General features: G+C 33.8%; 2 protein-coding genes across 3 annotated transcripts in view; one reads left to right on the plus strand and one right to left on the minus strand.

Annotated features, from left to right (window-relative positions):
- The window catches only part of LOC123674815 (bicaudal D-related protein homolog), a 72,098-nt gene that overhangs the window by 18,289 nt on the left and 25,838 nt on the right, over positions 1 to 27,971 (minus strand). For both annotated transcript variants that reach the window (XM_045609905.1, XM_045609904.1), the window contains exon 2: positions 25,924 to 26,248. In XM_045609905.1, the coding sequence (XP_045465861.1) occupies positions 25,924 to 26,148 (225 nt within the window). In that variant the 5' untranslated portion in view covers positions 26,149 to 26,248. The remainder of the gene's footprint in view (positions 1 to 25,923; positions 26,249 to 27,971) is intronic.
- On the plus strand, positions 5,708 to 9,111 carry LOC123674816. The gene is made up of 3 exons (XM_045609906.1): positions 5,708 to 5,942; positions 6,254 to 6,609; positions 8,832 to 9,111. The coding sequence occupies exons 1-3, from the start codon at positions 5,735 to 5,737 to the stop codon at positions 9,069 to 9,071; spliced, it is 804 nt and encodes a 267-aa protein (XP_045465862.1). The 5' UTR covers positions 5,708 to 5,734; the 3' UTR covers positions 9,072 to 9,111.

Genomic DNA, 27,971 nt, shown 5'->3' on the forward strand with positions numbered 1-27,971 from the left:
TGGAATGGAATACAATTTCAAAATGACAAATACTGAATGATGTCATGATTTTGATATTTATATTACATCGCCTTCATCGAGAATACTTACTCCTTTGAACTTTATAGTGTTGCGATTGGTCTGGAATGCATTTTGCTGGCAGAAATGTTTCAAATCGGAAAATAATATAAAAATGGTTAATAGAACAATTTTTTTTTCTGTAAAAAATGCAAGGGTGCTTTGGTTAAGGAAAATAATTAGGTATTCTAAGATTGTTAACCATTTATTATATATTACTCGTTTTAGTGACGTTTTATAACTACTTCTCAAAAATGGTGTAGTTACACTTTTATTTTAATTTTAATAAGCAGCTACAAATTGTTAAAGAGTAGGTAAAGAATCTACATTTCAAATTAAAAAGTGAATAACGTTCGTAGATTTTATCAGGGACATTCAATCACAAATAGTTGATAATTTTTGGCATTACCGCCATAATATAAAACAATAACTATTAGGTAGTTTCCTTCTTTTGTGAATAATTTTTTTCAATAATAGGAAATCTAAGTTCTTCATCTTCGTTCTCTATATTATATGAATCTAGGAAAAATAACGAATATTTAGAAACGCTGAATAAGCAGCGTTATAATAGGCCGTTCTAATTTTCACCGATATTCCGAGGATATATTTCTCCTATTATTCACTAAACTTGACATTGATTCGAACAATAACAAATTAATTAATGAAACAATGCAGAAAAGAATCGTATCTAGATTTTGTCTCATATTATTCATCTTTGTATTGTTTTGCCTTATACAATTAGTAGCTTTCCTTAGGTACTATTAATTATGATAATACCTACAAATCTAATCAGAAGTTTCTTTTCCGGACTGAAAAATAAACATACAATCAGTAACTAACAATAGTTTACACAGTTGATACGTGTATCAAAGGAAGATCAAGAAACCCGTTTTTCACAACTGGGAGCAGCAACCAGACACTCAATTGGTGTTTACGTTTGTTATCTACGCTTGAACCTATTATTAGTTCAAACATTGATGTTTGAGGCTGTGAGAGAACCTGTTACCAAAAAAAAAGTAAATGCAAGTGTGAATCGTTATAATCAATGAATGACATTGAAACGCCCAGGAATATATGAAAGAATGCAGTTCTACTTGTACACGAAACTGCTTCAAATGTTACTTGTTTTTTTTTATTGGCGTATGAATTGAAGAAACGTAATATTGTTGATGATGTCTTTATATAGGGTGTTTTTTTTCGAGGTATATAACTTTAAGTTGGCATTACTGTTCAAGATAGCAACCGATTCAACAGCTGTCAAGTGATTTATTCTCAGTTTGGTTTGGCAATTCATCATGAATAGACTCACGCCTGAACAACGCTTGCAAATAGTGCAACTTCATTTCGAACATAATGTGCCGTTGTTCCCGATTTTCATGAGCGAATTTTGTTTAGCGATGAAGCGCTCTTCTGGTTGAATGGCTACGTCAACAAACAAAACTGCCGCATTTGGAGTAAAGCTAATCCTCAAGTGTATGTTGAAACACCGTTACATCCAGAAAAACTGCCTGTTTGGTGCGCTTTATGGGCTGGTGGAATCATTGGTCCGTACTTCTTCAAAAACGATGATGGCCAGAACGTTACAGTCTGTGGTGATCGGTATAGAGCCATGATTACTATGTTTTCCATTCATGAATTGAACAACCATGATGTCCAGGATCTGTGGTTCCAACAAGACGGCGCAACATGTCACACAGCTCGTGCCACAATCGATTTATTGAAAGACAAGTTTGGTGACCGCCTAATTTCACTTTTTGGACCTGTGAATTGGCCTCCAAGATCTTGTGATTTAACACCGCTAGACTACTTTCTGTGGGGCTATGTAAAGACTTTGGTCTATGCGGATAAGCCACAAACCCTTGACCATTTGGAAGATAACATTCACCGTGTTATTGCCGATATACGGTCACAAATGTCATCGAAATTGGACGTCCAGATAGGACTACATCCGAGCCAGCCGTGGCGGTCATATGCCAAAAATCGTATTTAAAATGTAATGCCACAAGATTATCTTACGGATAAATAAAATTCATGTCAATCCAATAATCCATCGTTGTTTTATTGCAATTCAAAGTTCTATATCTCTAAAAAAACACCCTTTACATATTGGTATAGGATATTCAAATCGACGCTATCATTTATTGCACAGTTTATGTGGTTTGTCTAAGTTCATTTGGATTTCCTTTTCATTTTTAAGGAAGTAGAAATAAATGAAAAGTCAAGGTGCGGATATCAATATTGTCCTTGATCATTATTTTCAGAATTGTGGGCGTCAAAGTCAATGGTCCGATATTTACGAGGTATTGTGTCTGATTTCAATGTCAATCAATATTTGTGTCAATTTCCGACTTGCCGGTTTATAATACGAATTCAAAATAAAGCAAAAGTTATTTCCTATGCTAAAAGTTTTACGACCCTTTTTATCACTCTTTCTATTCAAAATGAGGAAAATGGATTGTTGTGCTAGAAAATTTCGAGATGATAAACTTTTCGTCGGTTTGATGGATTTGCAAATTCATGCGAAAAATCGAACCATTAAAAATCATATATATAGGTAATCCCCAAAAGTTCCTGAAGACAAAACATTATTTCTGAGCAGTGCTCAAAATTATTTATTATAGTTACTGAATTTTGAAAGTAGATATTTCCATAATTGCAAATGTAGTTCAAATTGAGTATTTTGTTGTGAAATAACAACGACTTGAAGATTCATTCAAATATATAAAATTCTATAGAAAAATATAGGTATATCGGATTGTTATATTCGATTACAAGCATTTTGCATTCAATTCTTCCAGAAAAACACTACCCAATTAACATGCAAATTTGCCTAACATGGAAACATAGAATTGAATTATATTTTTCACACAATGTCGTTCAGCTCTTTATTGGATAGATTTTTTCATTTATTTATTTTTTTTCTCTTGAGGAAAAGAAAAAGATTCTTTTTGTGTTCGAGTGTTATCTCATTTGTAAAAATATTATTTTGTGTACTTACGTTAATCGTACCAGTACTCAAAATTGAAGTTAATGAAATTCAAACACGAATTATACAATTTATATACTAAACTTATCAGCTCAAAACAATTTGCGGAGGCGTTTCAAAGAATATCATAAGCCACAGAAAGTGTTTTACGTAGTTTGCATAGTATAATACCATCTGAAAAACACAATATTATGCTTTTTCTTTTTCTTTCTATAATAACTTGAAGGCAAATAAGGTTAGTATTATTGTTTTAAGTTTTGGAATATTAGGGAAATTTGGGAATATTCCAGGGAATGTAATTACAAATTTCGCTAATACCATGATTTTATTTTTTTTCTAGTTTAATTTTTCCAATAAACTTGAAAGCACTAACATTTCTCAAAAGAGAATGAAGAGACCCTTCACTTGATGTATTACAAGCGCATATTTCCCATTGGAAAATTGGTGGTTGTACCTGTCTTTCGAAGGGGGTTGCAGGTAAGATTCGCATTTTTACGAAAAATAACGACATTTTAAGATTTAAATTTGACGAGTTTCGGGATTTCCCATGAATATGTACATTACATTCCATGGATAAGTACACTAACCAAAGTTTTGGTAATCATTAATAGATATTTCAGTGACAATCCGGAAAAATGAAAATAGAATATTTTTTAAAAGAATATTTCATATTCTACATTTCTTAAAAGAATATTTTATAAACTTCGCCAAAAAATTGGTGTTCGACACTGCTACAGATTCATTGTTTCTAAGATCCGAATTATAATTGATTGAGTAATCACTAATAGATATTTCAGTAACAATCCGGAAAAATGAGAAATAGAATATTTTATAAAAGAATATTCCATATTTTACATTTCTAAAAAGAATATTTTATGAACTTCGCCAAAAAATTGATGCTTAACACTGCTACAGATTCCTTGTTTTTAAGATCCGAATTATAATTGATTAAAGATTATAAAGCAAGGTTGTAATCGAACATCGAATAATAATTTCAGGATATCCTTAGTGGTAAATTAACTAATTCATAGTCCAAATTAGGTAGGTTAGAATATAAACTACATAATTATGGTATTACAAAGTCAACGATTATAATTAGTGGAAAAATAACATTATCAAAAGTTTGAAATTTTGATAGTTTCGACCTCCTGAAAAATTGCTCCGTTCCTTAATAAAAATATCAAATAAGAACAATTCTGTTTATATGAATGATAGAATGATTGAATATTTTGATTCCTGGCTTCTCTACATAACTGACTTAGCGATGGGAGCTTTTGAGGGTTCGTTATTCAAGCGCATTTAAAGATCACAGAAGTGTATGTATAAGAGATATGACTTAAAGGTAAGTATATCTAGAAGAAGTGATTCTGATGATATGAACTTTCTGAAATTCAGCCTGAATATTTGTGTACCTACGTTCCCATATACAAACCAAATTTCAACTTAGTTGGATGTGGTGTTGCAGAAAAATTGTTTTTTTTTTAGTTTACTGCCTGAATTTTTTAGCTATGAAAAGCTTGTCACTTTTATTATATTATCACACTAAACTACACGTTTCTTACGGATATTTTCCTTGAGTTTTCTAGTGTTCTGATTGCAATTAAAGTTGAATTTTTTGAAAATTCAATCGAATGAAACAAAAAAAGCGCTCCATGAATTGAATTGAAATTCTCTGGGATTTTTTTGGTGATATTGAACTGTAAAACGCACACTCAACATTGATGGTTTTTTTCGATATTTTCAATTCAGCGCTTGATTATCCAAAAAGCCTCCAAAAGCCCTTTTTTTATCAACTTTTCAAATTAATGTAGAGATCGAAGAAAATTTTTTTCCGAAAATACAATAGCTACTTTTTGTAGAGAATTCATTCAAGATTTCAAAACATCCCCTAAATTTTCTGTGCAAACATTGATTGGTGAGATATTGATGGTTAAAGACAAAAAGGTCCTTTTCAATTCAAAGCTCGATATTTCAGAGAGAAATGCTCGTATCGAAATTTTGAAAAAAGGATATTGCAGCTGAATGAACAAGTTATCTCATCCATATGTGGTTAAGTTGAAAAAAAAAATTCCAAGTCTGTAGGCCAAAAATAAAAACTGAAAAAATTTCGCAGAAATTTTAGACACTGTATTCATTAGGATTGAGCGATATACGTTGCTTGAAAAATTTTGTCACCATGAGATCTCTAAACTTTAAACTTCAAGCTTCAGAAAGCCCTTTTTCAAATTGAGATACGACCATTGTAATGGAAAATACAGCCATTTGAAAAACCGCTTAAAATTTCGAATTTTATTTTGATCCTTTAATTTATTCTCCTAGTGTATATATACACCTTTTTAGAAGCAAATGAGTCGAAAACAGTAGAGTCAGGCATATTTTGAAAACACATAGAACTATGGTATGATGCAGACACCAAAGGTGATGTTTCGCAGAGGTAGAGGATGTACTCTGCTCTTGTTTCTAATTGGACTTTTACTGCTCGAGGAAAGAAAGAGGTGAAAACGTCTCTCGATGCCACAAGGGCGTAGAGACTATTTTTTTTAAATTCTATAAATCAATTTGTGTTTCAATGATTTGAATATTCTATGAAATAATAAAATAGGCATTTATTGTGTTGAGTCTGTAGTGTTTAATATTCGAAAGAATTCTCAATGAACATAACTTCAAAAATTTGTCAACGAATCATTCAAAATGTCAGTAATCGTCAGACGTTCTAATGGAATTTCTTATATCCGAAATATTAGGACCTTTCTTTCCTTCAGATGGGGCAAGAAGAAACAAATGGAAAGGTGCAAAAATGAAACCTGTGGAAAACAGTTGAAACCTTTGTTTTACGAAATGTTTGGAAAAGATGCAGACATGCCACCTGAATTGAAAAAAATTTGCGATCTGAGAAAAGGTCAGGCTTCATTTGTATTTAATAGAAGTTGTACACATAATATTCAGAACCAATTTCAAGAGAGACCTGGCATTTTTGTCTTCATTTTTTCATCTGTGTAGTAGTAATTGGTTGCATTTTTCAGTTGTTGGTTCTGATATCTGCTTTTTCGTAGACTCTATTAGCCAGGTCGGTTATGAAATCTTCTTATCTATGTGCTTTCGTTATTTTTCTTATTTCTCCATTTCTGGTGTACCAGGGGGCGTTAATGGCTTCCCTAAGGACTCTGCTCTGGTTTCTTTCTATTAATTTGACTCAATGCATGCTTTTAGAGGGTATTGTACAGCAGCCTCTACCAAGAGTCGATCACATACCTGGAATCAAGTACAAAACATGTGGCTCAGCAATTTTGCTTCAAGAAGACAGAAATCTACCAGATCCTGACATTCCGGTCTACAACAAAGAGTTGAACAGATTAGAACGAATTGAAACACATCCAACCCTGAAGATGAATGTAGGCGACCCGGTACCCCATTTCATTTCAGTGGAACAGAGGATGATCGACTGGAGCGATAGAAGACTTCATCCTCTTCATTTGAAGATGCGGAGTATACCAAAAAGAAAAGTTATTTATTGCGAGAAATCTAAACCATATACTACTGACGATATGCCAGTGTCACCCAAGCAGGTAATTGGTGATATATCAAATTTTTTTATTGCACACTTTTTTCAAGGATAATTTATGTTTAGTGATCTACATCCAATTAGCATTTTGCCTGCTGCCTCTAAAATATTCGAGAAGGTTTTGTATCACCAGATTATTAAACATCTAAATGAGTTGGAAGTACTTCCGGAATCTCAGTCAGGTTTTCGTAGTGGATTCAGTTGAATGACTGCTCTCCTCAAAATAAGTGATGATATTATAAAGAATTCTGATAATGGACTTGTAACAGCTTTAGTCTTGTTAGATTATTCTAAGGCATTTGATACGATCTCTCATAAGTTATTACTTGCCGTGTTGTCTTTCGTAGGATTCTCTGATGATGCAGTAGCATTGATTCGGAGCTACCTTTCTTTCAGAAGTCAGCGTGTCAAAATCAATGGTTCTCTGTCTGATTTTTTGCTTATATCCATATGGGTGCCACAGGGGTCCCTCCTGGGTCCTCTGCTTTTCATCATTTATACTCACATGTTTTAGAGATTCCTTCAATTCTGTAATGCCCATTTTTATGCTGGTGACACTCAGTTCTATCCCAGTTTTGATGCTGGTGATGTTGACGAAGGGGTCAGGGAGTTGAATCATGACCTTACGACCATCCAGGAGATATCTGAGCAACACAACCTTTCGATTAACTCCAGTAAATCTTGTGCAATACTTTTCGGCAATGAGTCTGTATGTGATAGGTTAAGTGAGAATATCCATTTTTTATTGGTGGTGATGAGATTCCTATTGTAAAGAGTGTTCGTAACCTGGGTTTGATAATGGACAATTCTTTTCGTTTCAGGTTACATATCGCAGACTGTATTAGGCGCTCGCTGTATGCCTTGAGGCTTATTTATCCTCACCGCTCTATTTTGCCTGTTAAGGTAAAGAGGACAGTTTGTGATTCCTTGGTATTGTCCAACTTTAATTATTGCTCACAGGTATTTTTTTCCTGTTTGGATCAAGTGACCTTGAACTCTATCCGAAGAATTCAAAATTCTATCTTGAGATTCATATATGGAATTCGAAAGTTTGAACATATAAGTCATAAATTGGTGGATGTCAGGTGGTTGAACATGCGTAATAGATTTTTGGTGGGAGCTTTAGTCTGTTACCACCGTATTCTATTGTCTAAAAAACCATCGTATCTGTATCGAAAAATAACATTCAGGACTGATGTACATAATCTCAACACACGTAGTAGAGGACTTATATCCCCTCCTCCTCATAGGCTATCACTATTTGAAAGATCTTTTAGTTTTTCCATTTATAGATTTTATAACAGATATATTTGTAGTTCATTAGTAGATTTATATGTATGTATCATCTTTCAGAGCTAAATTCAGGGATATAGTTTATAGGGATTAGTGCGGGCTCAGTAATCAGTAATTCTCTTTTCGTCATATGACTCACTTATGATTAAACTTTGAAACTAGAAAGTTATTGAAATTTTTTCTTCGTGTTACGTAATTTTTTTCTCTTTTTCAATCATTATTGTCTCGAGATGTATAAGGCTTTTTTTAATATTTTTTTCGTCAGGGTTTGAGTGGAAGAGCAGGGGTGTATGGCTTCATCACCATCTGAACTCCGCCCTGTAATTGATTTTTTTTTTATGTTTTTTTTGGAATTGTTATACATATTTTTATTCTCTTCAAATTTCAAGATAAATCATCTTTCTGAGAAGGTAAAGAGTTTTCCAAAAAGAGGTTTCATTTTGGATAACCCGCTATTTGGGCAGATTTCACTTTTGAATGTGTCATTGAATCACCGCACCTGTAGCGGCCATTTGGCTGATATCGTTTTCTATCCTCAATGGTATACCAGCCTCTTTACAATAAATTAAACATTAATTGATTTCTCCTTAAATACATTCGTTTTTCATATCAAAATGAAACTTCCTATTGGAAAATCCTTTAGATATCACATTCAACCCTACGGATTTACTGCTTGACTTGATATTCAAGCTACTTGACTTGGGCTTTACTTGAAATCAACTCAAGTTCAAGTCAAGTAGAAGTTTTTCAATTTCAGTTCAAGTAAAGTGATAAAGAAATACTTGACTCGATATTGAAAAACTACAACTTGACTTAAACTTCAGTTGATTTCAAGTCAAGCCCAAGTCAAATAGCTTGAATACCAAGTCAAGCCGTGAATCTCTAATATCTCCTACAGACTTCAGTTATAATTCAACTTAATCAAATTTTTAGGTTCATATAGATCGTAATCTATTGGAGAAAAAGAATATTTTGGTAGACCTAAAAAGAATAGAACCTCCTAAAGAGGTAATACAATATGGTTTAGAACAAAAACTGAAGCACCTGGCCGAGCTTCAGAAACTTTCGATGAAAAACGCAGTTCCAGTTCCACTGAAGTGCCCAAAACACGGTATTATAGACGAGCACTCTCCGCTTGCAATAAATATTTGCAAGTCAATGAAAATAGGCTGAAAAAGGTTGTTCATAAATCTCAATAAATCAGTATTATTTATTCATGTTTCCTAATGTTTAGCTAGTATTTGGGTCGAGTTAACTGAAATGCTCTAGTACATATTGTCGAGTCAATGATGGTATCACTAGACGAATTGTTTATTTGTAAATCCTTTATTTCACACAGGAATTTCAATCGATGATTATTAATTTACAGGTTCATTTTTCCACAAATTCTGAAATGTTGTCGCTGATTTATATTGTCTAACCGTGAGGTTAGGTTATATAAATTTTTGTCAGAGCTATCAAGAAATTTCCTCTTTCGGCTAAAAAACATATAATGGATATTTTTTAGTACTCATTTCATGTTTAAAATTTGAAAATTTTATATGAAAAATGTGTCCAGTTCACACTAGACTATTTTTTGTGTTGATTGGTCTTTCAGAACTACGACCATTCTTTATCAATACCATTCTTAAAAAAAAAAAAGTTCATACTAAGGTTTTTCACCTCTTGTGAGGGACAACGCGAGAAATTTTGGCGCCTGAAGAAAAGAATTTTTGGTCACGCCTGCTGAGAAAGGATCCATACCAACTCAACTTCCATCTAATTGTTTGGATGTCATGCGTTATTTATTATACAGTCGGTTCAGTAGTAAAGGCGGTTTGTAGATGTATTGCAAACAATGTTGACAAACCCAGCGAAGCGGAATAATCTTATGTTGTTTTTAACAATCAAGGATGGAATATGAAAACGGTGCCAGCAAACTAGGCCGAATTACTGCCCCTCAAATAGAGGCGCCTGAAACGGTCGCTTCATTATGCCAGCCCTGCCAGGTGTTTTTTTTCGAGGTATATAACTTTAAGTTGGCATTACTGTTCAAGATGAAGACCGATTTAACAGCTGTCAAGTGATTTATTCTCAGTTTGGTTTGGCAAATCATCATGAATAGACTCACGCCTGAACAACACTTGCAAATAGTGCAATTTTATCTCGAAAATAATGGTTCTGTGCGAAATACGTATCGCGCACTACGTCTATTAGCGATGAAGCGCACTTCTGGTTGAATGGCTACGTCAACAAACAAAACTGCCGCATTTGGAGTGAAGCTTATCCTCAAGTGTATGTCGAAACACCGTTACATCCAGAAAAACTGACTGTTTGGTGCGCTTTATGGGCTGGTGGAATCATTGGTCCGTACTTCTTCAAAAACGATGATGGCCAGAAAGTTACAGTCAATGGTGATCGGTATAGAGCCATGATTACTAACTTTTTCATTTCTGAATTGAACAACCATGATGTCCAGGAGCTGTGCTTCCAACAAGACGGCGCAACATGTCACACAGCTCGTGCCACAATCGATTTATTGAAAGACACGTTTGGTGACGGCCTAATTTCACGTTTTGGGCCTGTGAATTGGCCTCCAAGATCTTGTGATTTAACACCGCTAGACTACTTTCTGTGGGGCTATGTAAAGTCATTGGTCTATGTGGATAAGCCACAAACCCTTGACCATTTGGAAGACAACATTCGCCGTGTTATTGCCGATATACGGCCACAAATGTTGGAAAAAGTAATCGAAAATTGGACATCCAGATTGGACTACATCCGAGCCAGCCAGAAATCATATTTAAAATGTAATGCCACAAGATTATCTTGCGGATAAATAAAATTCATGTCAATCGAATGATCCATCGTTGTTTTATTGCAATTTAAAGCTCTAAAGAAACACCCTTTATCACCAAATGATCCGTACTGTTTGGAATTCGATGATGTCTTTATTTTCGATGAAAGTATGCGATATCCGGATATATTCAACCTGTCAGTTCTTCTACAACAATTAAAAGCAATCTGCATGATTTAAATATTCTATACCTAAGCTAATTTGCTGGCTACAAATCCTTCAGAGCTAGACGCTCTCAATTGAGCTAATGAGTTCCTGTCCAGTGGTTGGTCATCTTTAGATTTCCTTTGAATATGCTCGTTTTATTCGATAATGTTTTCACAGTTTGTCGGTAATCTGAATGACATAAGCAAAGTATTCATGCCAGATGAAATAATAATCACTTCTCGTCTATGCATGTGATATCTGAATAATTTCTCTTATTATTAGGATCTCCAGCACGCGCCATAACTATAAATATATATTATTTTATTCTTGCATAAACCACGAACCATCAAGATGTAACTTAACAGGATTACAACTAGCATAAGCTCACTCACGATGTCACGATTGATTCTAGATTCTTTATGGAATATGCTTCCCCGTTGATAAACTCTTTTGCGTAACATTCGCAGGGTCTTTTTTGTTTCGTTTCGTTTCTATGGTTGGGGTTACAAAATAATATGATACCTCGTGCTAGTCATGCTTATTGTTGAAAAGATTATTTCACAATAATGCTGAGCATTAGCCATACTTCAAACAGATGGACTAGGCAGTCACTTTTCGATTTAACTTCACTAGAAGAATACATTTAATCAGATTTGATTATCGAACAAACGTTTTATTGAATGTTGAAATTCGTATTCATGTCGTTTTTCCCACGAAATTTCCCATGAAACTCAACTTTCCAAATGTCCATCTTGAAATTACATGATAATTTCGAAAAAATTTCATTTGATACTATTGTGGAGCAATTGTCCTGAAGAAAAGAAGAATCATATAAAAATTATTCAGTTTTTGATATATCAGAAGGCTTCCGTGCAGAGCTTCTTCGTTTCACTTTTTCATAATAGATTTTTGCATTTCAGTTCTATGGATTTTTTCATTCCATGAATCAAATTTGAATACAGGGTGTCCCAAATTCGGAGCTCAAGCGATGCTTGAAAAATCTCGAGAACTAAAAGACCTAGTGAATCCACAAAAATTACTGTTATTATTTAAAATGTTTCGAATATCTCGAACGGAAACTAAGATGTACCGAAATATAATTTTTTCATATCTCATTTCGAAAAAAGATCGGGGTCCTTGCATCTTTTCTAAGTTTTAGTTTTCGAGATGCTTTCAATGAGCATCGAATTTGGGACAACCTGTACAAACTTCGTATAGACCTCAGTCAAAATATTCGAATTCAATAATACATATCATGAAACTTAAAATGAACCAAGCTCAGAAAAACTCAATGTTTAGAAAAATCCATAGAGTGTAGCAATTTTTGGAGTCGTTGATAATTTTTCCCAATCACAACAAAAAATTTTTACTTGTTCAAATATCCTGATATAAACAATGATAACTTATCTACAGATTAAATTGAAATACACCAGAGAACCCACGAAGAACTCATAAAACAAGCTTTCAACGACTCTTTGTTCTCTAGACATGAAATTCGCTGAGGTTTTGCCATTTTTGGATGTAGTAACTATTCCATCTAACTGTACCGGATGTTCCGAATTCGATGCTTACGGAGAGCATTTCGAGAGCCATAAGACTAAAAAAAAATCTTCAAGGACCGCCGATTGCTCTTTTCAAAATAATAAGATATCAAAATTCAGGTTGTAAATACCTTTCAAATATTTCGCTTTATCTTGGCTTCTGTTCGAGATATTCAAAAAATTCTAAAACGTTTTTTTTTCAGTAATTCTTATGGATAATAGTATACTCAAAACAGATCATAGAAATCAATTACCGTTTTAGAGATGATATCTTTGAAACGTATGACATTTCTGAAAAACAGGTAACAGGATGCTTTTCGACTAATCTGCGGCTAAAAAACTGCTTTAAAAAAATATAGGGTGTCCCATTTTAAAAACACCAACTCTTTATATCTCTAAAACGGTAATTAATTCCTATGATGTGTTATGAGTATCATATAAAGCACAAAAATTACTGAAAAAAAGTTTTAGAATTTTTCGAAAATCTCAAACAGAAAACAAGATAAAGCGAATTATTTAAAACGGTCATTTTTCAGAAATACCTTGTAACTCAAGAACGAAGCAAGATATCTACATTAACGATATCTCATTATTTTAAAAAAAAGAGATCTGGTGTCCGTAATCAAACATCTCTGGAACTCTAGGCGATATAACCACTTTCTGAATTTGTGATTGACACAATGACAACAAGGGTGACTAATAGATCGTGCCAAAAAAGTAACGTAACTTGTCAATAATTCTTGTACGAAGAAATATTAAGGAAAATCCTCGCAACCGTCAATTTTTGATTTCAAAAGCAATTTACCCTGTGCTTTTTCGAATTTGATATTTCTCACCCCCTCACCTCCACTTGATTTTTTTCAAATGGGAAAGTTTGGATTGTGATACATCAAATGAAAGGTAATTTGATTATCTAATCAACGATGCGAATGAAAGAAAAATTGGTTGCGCCGTTGTTTTTTTATTAAAACATTAGAAACGGGTTGCGGGGATTTTCCTCAATAAAAGATTTATTCACGAGTTACTTTCCTTTTTTGGAACGAATTTATCATAATCAATCAGGACAGGGTCCCTGTAGATTTGAAACAGTAATTTTTCAGAAACGCCCTGTTAATCGAGAACGAAGCAAGATATTTACAATCTGATTTATGATATTTTATCATTTCGAAAAAAGAGAAGGAAGTCATTGAAGATTGTTTCTCTATAGTCTTATAGCTCTCGAGACGCTTCCAGCGAGCATTAAATTTTGGACACCCTGTTCCATTCCTTCTACGAATTTTTATTAACGCCTTGTATGACGTAATCCAAGATATCAGTTTTATCGCCGTTGACAAATTCGCCAGCTCCCAATTGTCTCAGAAAATTATAGCATCAGATGAATCTTATCTCATTTGGCAATTCGTGAAAAAAAACAACAATATCGTTTTATCAGATCCGTAAAGTTTACGTGCCATTTAACCAGTGGCGTTACTCCTCTCGTTTCCCACGACATATGGGTACATATCCCAGCCTTCAAGATCGTATCAATGCACGCGAACACCTGCTCACACACGAGAATGTGCGAGTCATTTTCATCTTGGAATTTTTCTGCTTCCGAGGAATTCTCACGGTTTCACGGCTTGCAAGATCTTCAGCCCTCTCGTTCGCCTTCATTGTTTTCCGCAGTAAACATGCCGAAGAGCTACTTTGATAATGATATCATTTCGTCGACTTTCTCTCATATCCCCTTTCCGGACTTCTGACTCTCGGAACTTCTTAAAATTCGTAGATCCCATAAATTCAATTCTGTTTTCTATTGTTCATCACTAATGATCTAGTTGATGATTAAGGTGGAGGAGAAACTTAATGTCGAGCAATATGGTTGTTACAGAATGGAATGAATAGCATTCCTACTCGAACAGGAAGTTACTTTAATTAGATTCGAGATGAATGAGGGGAAGAAGAATGACACTCTTGACGTGTGTTACAATTGCGGACATATGGGGCGCTTCAAATTTAACGTCTATATTGGCAGTGTGAATAACACCTTCCGATTTATTATGTCCGAATACTGTTCTTTATTAGCTTATTAAATGCATAACAATTATTTTACTTCAAAATTTTTTCAGCAGAATTTTTAATTTCGAATAACGAACAACTACGGGTTTATCATCTTCTGATGATAAAATATGAAATATGAAATTTTTGTTATTTTTGGCGAACTCTTAAGGTTAAGATTAATTTTATATGAGGTTTTCAAATAATATATATTTTTAAGGTACTCGGAAATTTTTTCATATACACTGCGCAAAAAAATTAACGCACATTCTGAAAATCTCAATTTTAATGAAAGTTAACTCTACATTGACTTTATAACTTATTTTTTATGTTCTCTCGGGAAGGTTTTGAACGAAACAAGACACTTTAAATGGAAGAAAAATTCAGGATTTCACCGAATCTTATGTGAAAGAAGAGAAATAAACAATTTCCAAAATACTGAAATGCTGATAAGTGATTTAATACTTGGTATTTCCACACCTTGCGTTAATTACAGCTCGGCAACGACGGTTCATACTCAAAATGAGCGATCTTGAAATGTTCTGATCTAATCCTTCCCAGATTTCTCTGAGTTGGATTCCTAAGTCATTGAGAGTAGCTCGATGATTTTCTGAACTTCCCAGCCTTCTATTGAGGTTGTCCCAAACCTGCTCAATCGGATTGAGATCTGGACTTCTTGCTGGCCATTCCATTCGAGAGACTTCAACCTCTTCAAGGTACTCCTGAACGATGCGCGCACGATTGGTCTGGCATTATCTTCCATAAAATTGAAATTTTCACCAATGTATGGGTTAAATGGCACTACATGCTCTTCAAGAATGTTTCTTATATACCTATCAGCATTCATAGCTCCATTATCAACGACCACTAGGTCTGTGCGAGCAGTCAAAGATATTCCACCTCATACCATAATCGATCCTCCCCCGAAACCAGTAGTATTCAGGAAATTGCACTGAGCATATCTTTCATGTGAACGTCTGTATACAAGGGAACGTCGATCACAATAGTAGAGGCAGAATCTAGACCCATCTGTGAAGAGAACTCTTTCCCAATCAGCCTCTTCCCAATGGAAACTACCGCTTGGGCACATTCCTCTTGGGTCAAATTGCGTTTTTCGCGTTGCATAGCGATCGAGTGTAGAAAATCAAACGAAAGAAAAACTATTGATCACTAGAATTGATCGAGAACAACTGATTTCAGAATGAAGCCAATACATTCAAAATCTGATAATCTCATCTTTTTATATTCCTGCTGGGAAAAAACATCTGTATTGAAGAAAAACGTTGAAAGTGGATGAGATATGCATGCATAATTCTGATAAAAATAATTATCATTGAGAACACCTTCAGTTGTAGAATAAAATTGAGATTTCCATAATGTGCGTTAATTTTTTTGCGCAGTGTATTTAAAAGATATCAGAGGTCCTTGAAGATTTTTCTTCTAAGCATTTTAGTTCTCGAGATGCTGTCAATGAGCACCCTGTTTCGGAAACCCTGTATATTTCCCGCTTTGATTTCCAGCTCAGTATTTCGATTTGAATTTCAAAGTAAAGTTTCCACAACAAAGATCCAATCTTCTCCAAACGACCCCAGAAGGTCGTCGAAATCAATCAGACGAAAACCATAAACCCAAAAACACGGTCAAAGTGTATATAAGACGTCCTTTCCACAATTCTGGAGAATCGGTGTACCCCGAAGGTTAATAACAACAAAAGAGATCTGAGCCGCTTTCGCAATGATGCAACAGAGGTTTCGCAACGCCAAGGATGTGTTGTTAAACCAGCCCCGGCACAATAACAATTAGTCAATAAATCTAGACGTATATAATGTAATCCGATGACGATTATAAACACCTGATTCGCTCAGACTGAATATGTATTACATTGAAATCGTTGGAAACTCCGCGTTCGCAAACCGTCCAGCCGATGATGTTATTATTGGCCAACAGATTTACCAAATCGGCGATAAGCATCGTTAGTTTTCTCGTTGTTTCATAGCATCTTCACTAATAGCCCAAGAGCCCTCGACGGCCAATCATTTGTCATTTTTGAAAGCTGAAAGTTTTGCTGTGCATTTCCTCTACACAGAAGTTAGTAAAACAAGACATATTTTCTGACACAAAAATATTTGCCTAGTGAAAATTCCACTCTTTGTAGTAAATTAAAAATTGGCGGCAGATGCTCTTAACTATAGATTTAGTTTTAGCTATAGCCTATAAGAACTGCGTCGTCTTTTTACTAGAGAGCTTGATACTTTTGAATAACTCAGGACGATTTTCGATTAAATCGACAAAACGTCCCATGCCAAATTCGACAAAGTGATTTTAAGTTCAAAAATACGATTTCATATGAAATTAAAGAAATCCTGAGAACAATAACAGGGGCTCCTTCAAAGAAGCCGCAGTTTGAAAGCGAATAATGTGGCTGAAATATATACATATAACTCAACACTTCTGGTTGAATGTCTACGTCAACAAACAAAACTGCCGCATTTGGAGTGAAGCTAATCCTCAAGTGTATGTCGAAACACCGTTACATCCAGAAAAACTGACTGTTTGGTGCGCTTTATGGGCTGGTGGAATCATTGGTCCGTACTTCTTCAAAAACGATGATGGCCAGAACGTTACAGTCAATGGTGATCGGTATGGAGCCATGATTATTAACTTTTTCATTCCTGAATTAAACAACCATGATGTCCAGGAGCTGCGGTTCCAACAAGACGGCGCAACATGTCACACAGCTCGTGCCACAATCGATTTATTGAAAGACACGTTTGGTGACCGCCTAATTTCACGTTTTGGACCTGTGAATTGGCCTCCAAGATCTTGTGATTTAACACCGCTAGACTACTTTCTGGGGGGATATGTAAAAGTTATTGGTCTATGCGGATAAGCCTCAAACCCTTGACCATTTGGAAGACAACATTCGCCGTGTTATTGCCGATATACGGCCACAAATGTTGGAAAAAGTCATCGAAAATTGGACGTCCAGATTAGACTACATCCGAGCCAGCCGTGGCGTTCATATGCCAGAAATCATATTCAAAAGGTAGTGCCACAAGATTATCTTGCGGATAAATAAAATTCATGTCAATCGAATAATCCATCGTTGTTTTATTGCAATTTAAAGTTCTATAGCTCTAAAAAAACACCCTTTATTTATAAATATAGCAATATTTTGTTGAATTCGATGAGAATAGAAGGAATAATCAAACTTCAAAAAATATTTGAATATTATCTCTACAAAAAACTTAATGAGAATCAACGATAGTCTATTAATCGAACCACAAGTTTGTCCGAGGTCACCTTCTCTATTATTCACTGGATTTTTTCTTGTTCTGAATATTATCGAACAAACCAGATAGCACTGAAACCCTATAAGGTTCGAGTCGGTGGGTTGATACAGGTTTTGTTTCAGATAAGACGGTCATTTGCCTTGCATTCAATATTTATCTTTATTGAATTAAACTAGCTCAGTTTTCCAGATTTGTTGATTTAACTATATCCTAATGAAGGAAGACTCAATTCTGTTAAAAAATAATATTGAAAATCAAGGTTATGACAAATAAGTTGCATGAAATATTACTCTTCATCTTATCCTTCGTTAGATTATTTCATGATGCTTATACATATATAGTTCGTTCAGGAATTATTGACATCCCGGATGTGGAAAATCGAATTTAAGTTGGTATGGCTCATTCAGTAATATTTTGATTTGCAGAATTCAAGTTGGTATTGGAAAACTTATTGATAGAAGATACATATTTCGAATTTATTTCTGTTTGTTTATGTTATTGGTTTTGATCAATGAAATTACGAAAATGATTGTATCAATATTGAACACACATCGATTCGTTAATTTGAGTATTTCTTCAGTCTTCAGTCTTGCTATCAAAAATGGCTGGAATTAAAGAGGATAGTTCTCGTCTAACAAACAGAGAATTCCGACAGTGTTGTGTAGAGTTTTTCAGGTGAACTGATATTTACCTATTCATGATGAATGGGTTCAAAATTTTGCCCAAAACTTTCAAAAGTATTTTGCAGAAAAGAGAAAGCAAGTCATTACAGCCTGGAATTAAAAGAGGAAGAAGACCTGTGCAATATGATTATACCTTCAAAAAATCATTGAATGATCTTATCTTTATCAATATCAAAAGCAACGAATATATTAGTCTGCATAGAATTTTTGAACTGGCCAAAAAGCATCTGGATTTCAATCAATCAAAGACAACATAACATAAAACCGTCAATATTAAAAAAGTTGATGGAAGAAGAAATTCTATTGATAGAAAAAATTCAATGAGAGTATGATTTTGTAGTAAATACAGAGAATATTTGCAAATGCAAAATTTATTTATCTAGATGAAACGCCAGATTTCAAAAACAGTGGGGCCAAGAGGGGGCAGGATTTTTTGGGGAGGCCAAACAGAAGTACTTGATTGCAGTCGTTTGGAACACAGCAATTGGTCCATATTTATATTAATTCTAAGCTTATTACATATCCATTCCGTACTTTCAATATTTTGATTAAAAAATTGAGTCAAATTATAGTTCGGCTGGTCTTCTAATTATTTTAGCCTTAGCATATCAAATTTTAGGAGGCCCGGACCCTCTGTCTATCCTCCCCCTAGCGTCGTCTCTAATAAGTTGAATTTTATTATTTTTATAGAATTTATATTTATGAAAAAAGAATTTGGAAGAATATATTTAAGGATTTCCTCAGCTCTCAACCATTTGGATATACAGAATGGTCAGAATGCAATCAAATTTTATGATTCACCAATTGAAAATGCTTTCATGATATGGATAGTTTTAATGAATAATGCTGGCCTTTTTAAAGTATTTTATATTTTCATTGAATGACTGACTAATTGGTTTCAATTTTGAAAATTACAGTACAACTGGTATGTTAGCTATCACAACTGAAGCAAACAATAAAACCTGAAATAAAATAGCACGTTCAGAGTTAATGATTAGGATTTTGCAAACAAGTACGCTGTGTCCATCAAAAATGCAACCATTAATGAAGAGCCTTCGGTGAAAGGGAACATGCCTATATTTTAATGATCTTCAATGGGGTCTTTCATGAGCGATTCTTATATGAATAGGTATCTCTTCATTGGATTTCCTTGAAATGTAATAGCATTCCACCATGCTTTTGCGTTATCGAACCTGAATGCCTATATATGAAATTATGACTGTTTGCCTCCCTTTGCAATATCGAAAATTCGGTATAAAAAAAAATGATGGAGATAATATACACTGGTTATTTCTATGATGAAACCATAACAATTTCTAGTGATATTTTTCTAAACTGAAATGAAGCGCGACTGGACGCTCCAGGCCTACTTCGATGTCAATAATTCCTGAATGGACTATACAAAACACTTTGCATTTTTTAGGCGAGTAAAATATCATAGAAATTCTAAATGGGCAAAATAACCTCCCTTCTAAAAAATAGGTACTTTTCTTTAAGAAAATATAAGCTAATTTTACTTTTTCCGCTAATTAAACTCTTAAAAAAGTCAAGTATAATTGAAATATTTCCAATAGTTCAGAAAAAAGTGGAATTTTGTTTTAGAAATCGAAGACATTTATTTATCTTTTCATGCGTGGTAAAACCATTGTTCTTTTTTCTTTTATCCTGAGCAAATTATTGAAAAAGAATTTTAGTTGATTCGGGAACTTAATTTTTCAAGAATGGTTCGAGTCACTGATTACCAATAGGTTCTCAAGTTCAATTTTGTCCATCTGGTTGGCAGTAAATAATACAAAACTGAACCTTTAAATTTTCTGCGTAGATTCGGACTTCGAACAGGGTTCCGTAAATATAAATTTCTATGTAAATCAACAATTTCAAGCTACTTGCAACGGAACCGGAGAAAATCCAGGAAGAATATCAAGAAAAAAATACCTACTATTTTCGTGGCCACAAAATCGAGTTGATATATTGTTCAAAACCATAGAAAATTCAAGCCGAATATGGAAAAAAACTAATGATTCAGTGACGACAGATGCGAACAAGGAGTACTTTTTTCGAATTTTATGGCATTTTTTGTTCCATAATATTCATGAAATTCTATCTTAGGAATCTTGGCATTTGTATTATTAGAAGATTATTTAATTTATAAGAGACAGAGCACCTTCCCAAAATTGGTTGGACCCATTGAAATCTGCCAAACTGGAAGTATAAATCTTTTCACCGCCTCCACATTGACAACATCCAGTTTCAAGAACGGTTACAAAGTGACTTCATGCTCTGTTCACAATGTTCACATCCGGAATCATGATGGCCACAAGGACCAATGTTTGCCTGAAAATACGTTAAAATACGAAGTTTCCATCAGTGTTGCCACAATTGTTCCACCACGTTCACGGCCGAGGATGACACAAATGTCACGTATGGATCATCTCCAGAATGGAACAACCATAAGCGTGAGTCACCCATTATTCATGACTTGGTGGGCAGAATGTTTACCTACTACGTGATTTAATACCACCTGATTGCTAGTTCCGTCTGGTGCTCAATTGTTTTCACCTGTGTCTGATGGGGAGTGTACACTTCAATCCGTTACAGATCACGAAATTAATTTTGATGATGGAGAATATGTCGTCAGAACGTATATACAGGTGTCCCATAATTAGCATTCAATAATTCACCGCCGTTTTCTACGATCAGAATGTTGGGGGAAGTGCAACAACCCTTAAAATGAACGAGCCTATAGATGACTTTTGACTCCTGTCAACTCAAATACTATTATAAACCATAGTCCATTCAGAAATTATTGACATCGAAGTAGGTCTTGAAAGTCCAGTCGCGGCTTTATTTCTATATATATTTATTTCGTACAAAAACATTTCCCAATTCTGAGGCAACATTTCTATGATGAGAAGTTATCGAATCAGTTCTCTCAAAAACTGTGCATCCGATCAAAAGAGTAAGAAGTGTATTTATGTTTTCGAACAAAAAACCCCCACTTCAAGACGCACATGATTCAAATTTCCATAGTAGTAACACTCAAAGTTCAACATGAATCATAAAAAATAGTTTTATGACTTTGGTTGCGTAAGTTCCTGAGAAAACAAATAGAATCCATCTTGAGGGTTGTATTTTGGGAGGGATGTTGTTTCGTCAAAAATAGTTATCGATAAAAAATCATTTGAAGTTCTTTAAGTCCTAGAATACGATTGTGCATGATAGACCACTAATTCAGGGACACCATGTATAGCATATAGTAATTGAGATTTTACCGTTGTAAGACACAATCTTCGAGAATGATTCATCGTTTAGATCACTATCATCATCATCATCGAAGACACACCAATAAAACTTTCCATAATACCATAGTGCGAAATGAAGTCATCTTTCTTACTTATGAGTAGGCAATAGTACTTTCGCACCAATTTTTGCGCATAATTCAATTGTGAAATTGGACCATTCCAAGAATAAGAGGTATACAAACCTCAATTTATTGAACGACAATGTTCGAACCGAAGCTTGTAATTGACAAGTCTTTCATACTTTTTTGTGGGAATCAAATATAAATGTACAATTCGAATTTATATTTCAAATCTGATTCTTTCATTAAATGACTGAAGTATTAAACCAATATGATAATAAAAATTAAAAATGATAATATGAAAGACTATAAGAAAGATCAGTTACAAAGTACACTAAATACAGCAATCAGAACAGCGGTAACAAATCAGAGTAAAATTGAAAACCGAAAATTTTGTGGAAATAGTAAACAAACAAATGAAGATAATAGAGACAAACAAATAAAGACAATAGAGACGCTAAAAGCGCACGAGAATAGAGAATTGGGAAAGTTAATACTAATTCCAACAAGAAAGACTGACAAGAGGTGATCCCTCTTTCAAAGAACCAAATAGAGGAAAATAGTGTCATGCAGCAAGGAGAAAATTCTTCAAAATGAACAGTAGAAAATCAGAGAAATTATAGTAGAGCCGTAGGGAATAAAATTCGAGTACAAAAAATGACCTGTGCAAACCGTATATTCAAAAAAGCTGAAATAGTTGAAACCTTTCTTAGTTTAGCCTAAGTACGCATTGTCATTCAAATGGACCGAGTATCGAAAGCGAAAAATCAAGACTTGCAAAGTTTTTCTTGTTATTTGTGCTGAATATTTATAGGAACTATCACAAAAATGAAGAATCTACTATGCACTCTATAAAAAAAATCAGTTCTTCTTCCTTTCCTTTTCTCGACCACAACCCAGATTCAGATTAGGCAAATTTCTTTGTCTCCTTATAACCGCGATGAGGTAATAGCGATCAAAGAACGAAACAAGATTGCCTTCAAAGAACCTATGGAAAAACAGACCGAGTCAATCGACCTATAGATCGTGGGTTCTGATCCGTGAACCAGTAAAAGGCTCGACATTCAACACCATTTCAATTTAAATGGAGGAATTCATTCTGATCCAAACGAAATTGTATAATATGAGTACTTTCGTTTTCGTTATAGAAGATAATGAAGGTATTCTTTAAGCTATATATCGGACGAAATAGTGGTTTTTAAGCGTAATACTCTTCATATTCGTCACTCAAATTTCTCAAAAACCTCCAAAAAAATTGAAGAAAATGACAAAACCTGAGAATCTAAGAAGAATATCGCGAATAATACCAATACCAATATTTGCGTTACCATCAAATCTACCAAGTTGAGATGTTTTGTGTATGACAATAACAATTTCAATCATCGATCAAAATTTCAAGATGAATATTAAAAATATTCTCTATTTTCCATGATAACAAATCCGATTTTGTTGAAGTTTTGTGAGATGATAAAAAAAACAATTTCAAGCTTAGTGAAACATTTGGTGTTGATAGCGTCGTCAAAACCATAAAAACTTAAGTAGAATATCGAAAAATTAGATATATGCTAACATATACAGTTCTGTGGTCTCCAAGGGCGCAATTTACCCATGAATGCTCAAAAACTCCTGATATCACATGAGTTCTTTCATCATTTTCATTGAAGACGGTGATTATAAGATAATTTAAACTTTTATTGAAATAGGAGTAATTTTCATAAAGGAAAAGAAAAAGAAGTACAATTTCCAAGTGTGTAATAATATCATATGATATTAATTATCTATCTGGGTAATGTATCAGCAAAAATTCCATCAACATAACCATTGTCAAACAGAAGATTTCCACGCTATTACGTAAGAATCATAATCGAAAGTAACCCAAAGAGAATGCATGTCATCGAGGAAGAGTAGCGATATACCGGTTTCACCCTTGTTAGGGATCATCAGTACCGCATAACTCAACCCAAGATGACAAACAAACGAAACAGCAGGCACCTTATTGAACGCTGGCAGACGCAAAGCAGTATATTTTTACACACTTGAAAATTGTACTTCTTTTTCTTTAACTCATTCATTACCAAATATTAGGCCATTTTATTTGTTGTAATTTTTATAATTCGATATCTAAAGAAAGTATTTCCCTTAATATAGTAATAGAAGGCCTAAACTGAATGTTTTATGATGCTTGGATTAACAAAGAAACATATTGAAAACGAGAATGCTCATTTCTAATATCTAGTTGAATTCTCAAACATAGAATAATTCTTATTATCGCAGTTGACAATATCTTGATGATTATTAAATTTCGTCGACCTAAGACGAAAATATTTTAAGTTGAAATGTTTCATTCAAGTGGATGTTTCAAAGTTGGAATATTTAAGAGAATCACAAAAAAAATGTTCAAACAATAGAAAATAATTTTATAATTATTCTTGGACATCTCAATATACTCAGCCAATTTTCCTAAACCTTGGAATTAGTAAATCCAACGCAAGACAGTTAATAACCTCAATACGCGCAAAAATTTCCAAATTCAATTATGTAAGAGGTTAATGAGAGATTCAAGTGCGACAATAATTATAATATAATAGTTATTATTTTTTGTGAACCAAAAACTTCATAAAATGAGGCGTGAATGTGGCTACTGCGGCCAGACAAAAATCGTTCTCCTGTATCCTTGAAGTTGCTTGCTATTCCCAACAAAATACTTTGACCTTTATGAATCGATACAATATCGAGTTGAAGGTTCTTCGAGTCCATTCTTCTCTAGATTTAGTTCTCTTATTGTTATAAAGGAGGAAGTATTTCTTTACTGTTTTACAGGAAATTTCGTAAACCAGAGGAACAATAGAACCAATTTGATATTAAAGAATTAACAATTGAGCAATGTTTCAGTGGGGAAATTGTTTGGTTTCACCCGAACGAAACAAGTAAATAATAAATGTTTGGACTAATCTTGTTTTGAATTGAAAAAAAAAGTAAATATACCTAATAATTCGTATTCTACTATCATAGTATAATATTCCTAGATTTGTCTCTTCATATTTTAATCAGTCATTTATGTTTCAAATATGTATCAAAGACTAACTTTGTGATTGCTGAATCACAAGCTTTATGCAGTATTTTCCTAGAGGTACAAACTAAAATGAGAGATTACTTGGATAATTTTGAGTAAAACAAGTTTTACAAACATGGGCCCCCAAACGCTTTGTTTTTGATACAGGGTGTTTCTTGTAGTCCTACTTTTTTTGTGTTGATGATATGACGTAATCGAATATTCATGAATCATTGCTAAGCACTAATTATTCATTCATTCATCACAGCCAACTTATTGGATTTCATGTTAATTTATATACGACTAAACTACAATATACCAACAGGTTCAGTACATACTTGATAAAAGTTTCTTGTTACTTTTTTTTTCTACTTTCATGCAAAAAGCAAAACTTTATTGAACTATATTTAGTGGAAAAAGAAGTTCTTTATTGCACTAGTGCAATAAAGTTTTTATTGCACTCATCTGTCATTCTACTTCAACGTGCTGTCATCATGACAAACAAATATTTCAGCCTGAAGGAAATAACGATGTACAGTTACCAAGTACTAGTACGTTTACAGCAGTAACAAATCAAGAAGTGGATTTAAAAAGTATTTCACTACGAAATATTCATATTGAAAATTGCACCAATTGTTCATTTACTTTCAACATTTAGGGTAAAAATAAAGTTTGAGTTAAATTGCTCGTAACGTATTAGTTCCGGTTTCAATGCATATCGATATCAATAATAAAGTATTCAAGTTGCGCTTTTCATTTTCCTACACCTAGTGCCGCACCTCAAAAAATCATTTCTTGCTTTTTGCATGAACGTAGAAAAAATGTTGTATGCAACTCGTGCAAAAAAATTCACTTTTTGCACTTGTTGCATAAATAACTATTAAACTATCAATTGCAAAATCAAAAAAAATTCTGCGCACTGTTCCAGAAAAAATATCACCCAGTAGTCTTGTAATCAAAATTGGCACATCACGTGGTGTACACTATAAAATATTTATGCCAAATTTCAGTCAAATATCTTGTGAATATTAGGGGTGGGAGTAGTGAAGTGGTATATCGAATAAAAATGACTCACCTCTAGTCTCCTTTGGTAATCCTCCACTACAGCTTCATGTTGCCTCTTCAGTTCTTCCTTACTATCAAGGAGGGCCTTTCCTAATTCAGCTGCGAGCACTAGGTCGTTATCCTTTTGTTGGAGTTGAGCCCAAAGATCGTCGTTGACATCTGAGGATGATGATGGTTTTTGTATGGCACTGCGTTTTTCCATTTCTACTATGTAATCTTCTAAACTCTGAAGCATGTTCGACTTTAAAATGATGTGTTGCGTACAAAATGGTTCATAATACAAGTAATTCGCAACATTGTCGAAGAAGAGGAGGGACGATTCACAGTTGAAAAATCTGAAAAGAAAAGGTAGATAAAAACTAATGGAATGACATCTACGTCAATATTTTCATTATAGCGTTTTTTGAGTGTTTGTCCCCTGAACAAGGCTACCATCTACCATAATTTGGACATATGAAATATTATTTTTCCGATATTTTCGAAACCGAAACTTGAAAGTTTTGAAATATTGTATTTAGATGAAGAATAACAAATTCAAGGTACATGCAATATTATATCTTAATATATATATTTCTTGTGTGCGTGTGTATGTGACTGAACTCCTCCTAAACGACTGGACCAATTTTGATGAAATTTTTTGTGTGTGTTCGTGGAGATTCGAGAATGGTTTAGATTTACAGTTTGGTCTACTGGAAAATGTTTTTTCAATTAATTTCTTATTTATAAGGAGTTGTTGATTTTGGAATGTCAAACGATGACATTTTGTGGCTTAGACATAGAAAATCCGTGTTTTTCTCACGGCCAATTGTACGTTGCGTGTTCCAGAGTTGGAAAACCATCGAGTTTGTTTGTTTTTACTCCTCATGGACTAACTATCTTAATATATATATTTCTTGTGTGCGTGTGTATGTGACTGAACTCCTCCTAAACGACTGGACCAATTTTGATGAAATTTTTTGTGTGTGTTCGTGGAGATTCGAGAATGGTTTAGATTTACAGTTTGGTCTACTGGAAAATGTTTTTACAATTAATTTCTTATTTATAAGGAGTTGTTGATTTTGGAATGTCAAACGATGACATTTTGTGGCTTAGACATAGAAAATCCGTGTTTTTCTCACGGCCAATTGTACGTTGCGTGTTCCAAAGTTGGAAAACCATCGAGTTTGTTTGTTTATACTCCTCATGGACTAACTAAAAATATTGTACATCCAATGGCATTACGATAAATTAAGTTTTTGTAAATTAAAAAAAAAAAAATATATGTTATAAAATTTTTTGAGTGCAAGCTTTTTCACCTTTCATTAAAATGAGTTAAAGTTTTCATTTACGATGCTGTTATTTATTCAACAAAGTAATAACTTTTCAATAATAATTTTCATCAAAGCGGTCCAGATTGTTTCAGCTCATTAAAAAAAGTATGAAATTAAAGACGTGTGTACAGGACAACGTCTGTCGGGTCCGCTAGTTATTATATTCTATTCCTGTGGATTATCGAATGAAAACCAATATTTCAATATAATAATAGATGTTATCTAGTTGAAATCTGGCGTGTGGATGTTAAATACCAAATTCAAGCTATCAAAACTCAAGTAGAAAATCAAAAAAAAAATAATTTAGTAAAAGATTCGACCTAGTTGAAATTTAGCAAATGGATGTAAAATAATAATAAAAAATAATCAAGGTCGATTCAGAATTTCGAGTTGATCGCATCAAGTATTAAGGAAAAAAATTTATTGACAACTGACAAAATTCACTTTTTATGTGTAAAATGCTTATGCCATTTTTCAGGACGATTGATCGGATTTTCTGATTGTATATTAAAATTTTGCAATGCTTCTTGAATTCGCAAGAACATAAGTGACTGCATAAGCAAAATGAAAGTAGGTATACAAAATAGTAATTTACGTAACAAGTCCGGAAAATAGGGTTTTTTTGGACGAATAGACAAAATTCCAGGACGAGCGTAAGCGAGTCCTGGAAGTCTGTGAGTCCAAAAAAAACCATTTTCGGGCGTGTTGCGTACAATATTTTTTCGGCAACCATGTAAAATAACACTAT

This window comes from Harmonia axyridis, chromosome 3, assembly GCF_914767665.1.
Source record: "Harmonia axyridis chromosome 3, icHarAxyr1.1, whole genome shotgun sequence".
Classification (NCBI taxonomy): domain Eukaryota; kingdom Metazoa; phylum Arthropoda; class Insecta; order Coleoptera; family Coccinellidae; genus Harmonia; species Harmonia axyridis.